Raw genomic sequence first — 5,410 nt, forward strand, 5'->3', positions numbered from 1 at the left:
CCTCCGTGATAAATAAATTATTATTATTTTTTAGGATCTAGGGTCGAGCATCATAGATGCCAAGGGTGTGAGCGATTAACATCGAAAGGTTGAGAATTATCTTTTAATAGATACTGTCATGTACTTATCTCATATTATTTAAAAAAATAAATAAAGAGATGGAGGAAACGAATTATAAAATTGTATTTTTGATATTTTTTGTCTTATAATATTTTATTTTAAATTTTCTTTGTATTTGGATATATATATAGCTGTTTCTTTCATGGCATCAATAATTGTCTCCTCCATTTTATGGTGAAAGAAACCTAATTAATTACAATGAAAGATAAGTTTTAAAATTACAGATATTATGTTCAGGCTTGGTAGGTATGGAAACCGCTAAATTCTGCCTGTATAGCCTGTGTTCCCCTCAAAAAAAAAAAGGATAAACTACATATTTAGTCACCCATTTATTTTTACGATTTTATTTTAGTCACCTAATTATTTTATTTTAAAATCATATTTAACTTTACGTTTTTGTTCCGTTTTGGTCATTCACAGCTAAAAAAAATAAACAGAATTGTTGTAGTGATAAATTTTAAACATTTCAATGATGATGTGGCATTACCTTATGGTGTCATATCAAAATCATTGTTAATTTTAACAGAGAATTACCAAAATATAACATTAGATATTATTTTGAAAAAATAATTAAGTGATCAAAACGAAATCACCTAAAAATTTAAAAAAAAACCCAAAATGGTAAGAGTTTTACTTTGAGCCCAGTAAAGTTGGGCCATCAGTTTTATGTGATATTGAAGTTTGGGGCATCCACCAGCAACAGTACTGGTCCATGCCGTTTTGTGTCCTGCAGATTTTAAACCAGACTCGACAATATTAAACATGATATCGAATATGACATGATAAAATTGTAATATAAAATAGCAACAATAAGTTCGAATCACAACGTTTGTGAATAATTAAAATTTAATTAGAGGATTATCTTTATCTTTGTAAAATCTAATTTGATTAATTGATTAATATATCATATATGATAAAATTCTTTATAAAAATTTTCAATTCATTGTTATGTATATAATTATTATTTATATGTAGTTGAGAGTAGAACTATAATTTTAAAACCTACCAAGCAAAGGGTCCTAACTCTTTAACTCCTAAGACAACAACCTACAAATTCATAGTGGGGGCATTAATTTCATACCTACAACTATCACTACTTTTAAGCACCTCAAAATCAAATGCATTGTTTTAAAATTCTAAAAGATAAGCATATGACTTAGGTGGTTAAGGTTATGTTATTATTTCTAGAGATCTTGAGTTTAGCATAACGTATGTAGGGATGTTCAAATGTTTATTGTCAAATGATTCAGAGTCTTTCGAAGAAATATTATATTGCAATCATTTCATAATAATAAAAAAAAGTTTTCCAAAAAAAAGTGTATATATATATTTTTATTTGAATAATATATAAATTATTAATAAAATTTATGTTATTTATTAATTTCATAGAAATAATATTATTAAATTATTAATATTGAACAATATTATTTATGTATTTAATATTAATATAATAATCTAATAATATTTCAATAAAGATATTTAAAATATATTAATTAATACTTTTTAAAATATAATATAATACTATTACTTTTATAAATAATTAATATAATTTATAATATTTTTATTTGAATAGAATGTATTAATCTTAATATTTTTATTAATAAAATTATAGAAATAATATTTTAATAATAATAAATAAATTATTCTAATATTTCAAAAAATAATAATATTAAGTTCTTATGATAAATAATATTATTTATTGTATTTAATATTTGTAATAAATAATATCTAAAAGATTATCAACCCGTGAAAAATGGTTGACACAATCTCTTTCAAACACCATAAAACGTTTCCCACAAAATGTTTTCCAAAAAATGTAATTTATTTTATGGGAAATTTTTTTTGGAATATGTTTTTAATGAAACAACCGAACCCAAAATGTACTTGGATGAAAATAATTGAATACTTTAGGTACATGTTTTGACCAAAAAGATAATTTTAGGTGTTAATTTTGACCAAAAAATACTTTAGGTACTTAAATGAAAAATATAATATACTTTAGGAACGTTATATAAGCCAATTTTAAAAGAAGAATATTGTTCTCTTTAAGTGACGGGTTTAATTATCTTCATCGTCAATAATTAAAAAAAATTATAAACATATTTTATATTATAATTGCCCTCGACTATTAAAAAGAAGAAGAAGAGTGTTATACTCTACCTAAACTAGTATAGTAAACTCGCTGTCGAAACGATTTTTAAACCTTTGAGGGAGCGAGATTTTGAAAACCGCATCATTTTTAAATTATGATCTTTATGTTTGATTTTTTTATTAAAAATAATGTGATTTTGGAAAACCTCTCGTTTCGAAAAATTTGGGATTTCTTTTACGATAAAAACGGTTCGAGGAGTCGCCACCAATCTTTGATTAGGGTGTGATTGGACACCCAAAAATGTTTTGCCATTTTAAATAAAAAAATTAATTTTAATTAAAATAACAAATTTAGGTTTGCGTTACCAAAATTCGAGTTCGGGAGTCGGTTACGTGTGGGGAAGGATTAACACCCCCACAATGCCCTAAATCGATACCTAGTCAATTAATTAGTGTCTTTGCAATGAAATTTACAAGTTCGATTTTAATTTGATTTATAATCCCCAACAAAACAATAACATACAAATTTTACTATACTTAAAAGCACAAAAAGTGATTAAGTTAAAATTACCCAACCATTAGAAAGATAAAGGATATTCGATTATTTATAAATATCGAGACCAGATCTTAAATAGTTATAACAACTTTTGCTCGATAAATTTAAATAGTCGAACATTTCTTTATCTTTCATTCCCAAATTTTAAAGTAATGAATCAATTTCTTAGGTGTCATTGCTCTAATAGTTAAGACAACCCTCTAATAGTTAAGACAACCCACTTAAACGAATTTAAATTAAAAGGGTATTACCCTTAGTCAAATTATGTAATAATGTCGAGTTATGCTCATGAGAATACCATGCATAAACTAATTAAAATATGCCATGCATTCAAACAAACTTCTAAGTCTATAAAAATATTTACGATGCATTTATGAATTTTACTTTACAAAGGAATCATTTATTCTTAACGTTTTAAAACTATCACGTTCATATTAATACGCTACAAAGGCTTTTATTCTAAATCAATTAACATCCGAATTAATATTTATCTTATTTACCGGGACCTAAAATAAAATATGATACCAAGGTATACATGCATACAACAAAATAAACATGCATTCAAATAAAACAATATAAAATTAAGTATGCAAAATTGCAATGAAGGACAAAAATGACAGAAAACCAAAACTGGGTATGCAAAATAGAAATCAATCTCTGAAACAAATAAACCTGATGAGTGACTAAATTATCAAGTATCCAAAATTACAGGTTACAATCGAAACAGACATAAATTTAAGAAACACGGTAGTTTAGGACTAAAACTGAATGCACGGAAAATAAGAAGACCAAATTACCAGCACAAAACTTCTATTCGAGGACTAAAATGCAACAGATATAGAACTGATGGATCTCATGCCTGATTCCCCCTAATACCTAAGACACGGCTGATGTTCTAATCCCAAAACGTCACCGTTTCATCCCCGCCTAATACTACGTCATTTTGATGCTTCAATATGAGATGACCTAGGGTAAACTTAAAATCCTAACTCATTTTCCTCTCCACTCTAACCAGACGAACCCCTCAGCCGTTCTTCGTCTCTCTCCTTTCTCTCTCACACTTCTCATTTGCGATCCTAAAAACCCAAAGCCTTCGCGGCCTCCGCCCTCTAACGACCCCGATGAGGAGTCACACCGGTGTGAACCCTAAAATCTAACCCCCTAAGAACATAAACTCTTAATCTCCTCTTCAAAACCCAGACGAAACGAAAGCCTCCACGGCCTCCACCATACCCCACGACTCCGATGAAGAACCCCTCAACCTCGACGAACCTAGACCTAGACCTTCAGTCTTAAACAAACAACCTAGACACTACAACCACGAATCCACTGCTAACCCAGACGAACCCGAAGCCTAAAATAGACATGCACAACTCGAAATCGACGGGAGACGAAGGACTTTACCTTCTCACAGACGAGGTATGGATTCCTAGCCAAGGCGACAAAAGTTACTGGATTGGGAAGGTAAGTTTCTTGCGTTAGGTTTCTGTTATATGGTTGCTGACGAATGGGTTTTTTTTTTGGTATTTCATTTTAGTGTTTTTCTCTCGTCTCTGCTTGCTGTTTGCTAATGGAGGATAGTTTCTATCTAGATTTCTTCTTTTTTTCCTTTTTTTTTGACCCCGAGATCTCTCATCTTTTAATCTCATTTTGTGTCTGCTCTTGCTGATAATGGATGATTTCTTTACAGGCTTTGTTTTCCCGATGCAGAAAAGGAAGACCCATTCCTCTCGTGTTCCCTTATCGTCGATTGCAGAGTATGGGCGAGCCCTTGGGTGTCACGCTAGCATGGGCGGAGGTATGGGCTTGAGTAGTGGAGTTTGCCGTGGTCTGCTTAGTTGTGGCCTACAAGCATGGATTGATGCTAGGTGGATTCGCGCGTCGACTCGGGAACCCAGGAGTACTGTGAATCGTTGGATCGTGAAGCCAGATCCAACGGTCGTACTATTGCGGCGCTGGGAGCTGCTGGTAAGGAACCCTAATAGGTTTAGGGTTTCCAGAATTGGGCCCGTAACAACTGGGCTATCGAGTCACGGGCTTGTAGCTTTGGCTTGGGCCATTTTGGTTCGGCCTGTTCAGAGTTTAATATTGATGTAGGCCTGTAACAACAATAAAATATTTAGTGCATGTTTTAATTATTTAATTATTTATTGCATATATATATTAAAAATTACTTATAATAATATATTAATAATAATAAACACGAATTAACTTCGAATAAAACCCCGGACAAATCGAGCATCTACAGCTGTCCCTCTTTGCTCATTATCATGTAACGAGAATAGAGCAAAGATCAAAAGATGGTCGAATTTGCCCGGTCATGGAAAATTCAAAAGATAAATCCGCTTCACTAGAACTTCAGGATAAGTGAAATTTTAAAAATTCTTCGAAATTGAGGTCACTCCCTATCGCTTTAGGGAATATGGAACTCGAACAATCTTCTGCAATCAGGTTCATTCCCTCTTAGAGTATGGAACTCGAACAACTCCCTCCTTTTGGAGTATAGAACTCGAACATCTTCAACAATCATGTCTATTTTCTATTCCTTCAGAGAGTATAAGACTTGAACAATCTTCAACAATTGTGTCTGCTCCCTATTTCTTCAAAGAGTATGAGACTCGAACAATCTTCAATAATCGTGTC

The 5,410-nt window shown here is 31.1% G+C and overlaps 1 protein-coding gene across 2 annotated transcripts; it reads left to right on the forward strand.

Moving 5' to 3' along the window:
* The first annotated feature begins 3,746 nt into the window (after window positions 1-3,746).
* LOC120217594 lies at window positions 3,747-4,887 on the forward strand. Of its 2 annotated transcripts, none has more exons than XR_005525157.1 (2): window positions 3,747-4,231; window positions 4,458-4,887. XR_005525157.1 is itself a non-coding variant. In XM_039214685.1 (2 exons), the coding sequence occupies exons 1-2, from the start codon at window positions 4,133-4,135 to the stop codon at window positions 4,862-4,864; spliced, it is 486 nt and encodes a 161-aa protein (XP_039070616.1). In that variant the 5' UTR covers window positions 3,747-4,132; the 3' UTR covers window positions 4,865-4,887. The 2 variants fall into 2 exon arrangements, 1 of the variants encoding a protein (XP_039070616.1); XM_039214685.1 differs by having other exon boundaries at window positions 4,478-4,887.
* The last annotated feature ends 523 nt before the right edge of the window (window positions 4,888-5,410 follow it).

The sequence above is a fragment of the Hibiscus syriacus genome, unplaced genomic scaffold (genome assembly GCF_006381635.1).
Source record: "Hibiscus syriacus cultivar Baekdansim isolate YM2019G1 unplaced genomic scaffold, ASM638163v2 tig00000773_pilon, whole genome shotgun sequence".
In the NCBI taxonomy this organism is placed as follows: domain Eukaryota; kingdom Viridiplantae; phylum Streptophyta; class Magnoliopsida; order Malvales; family Malvaceae; genus Hibiscus; species Hibiscus syriacus.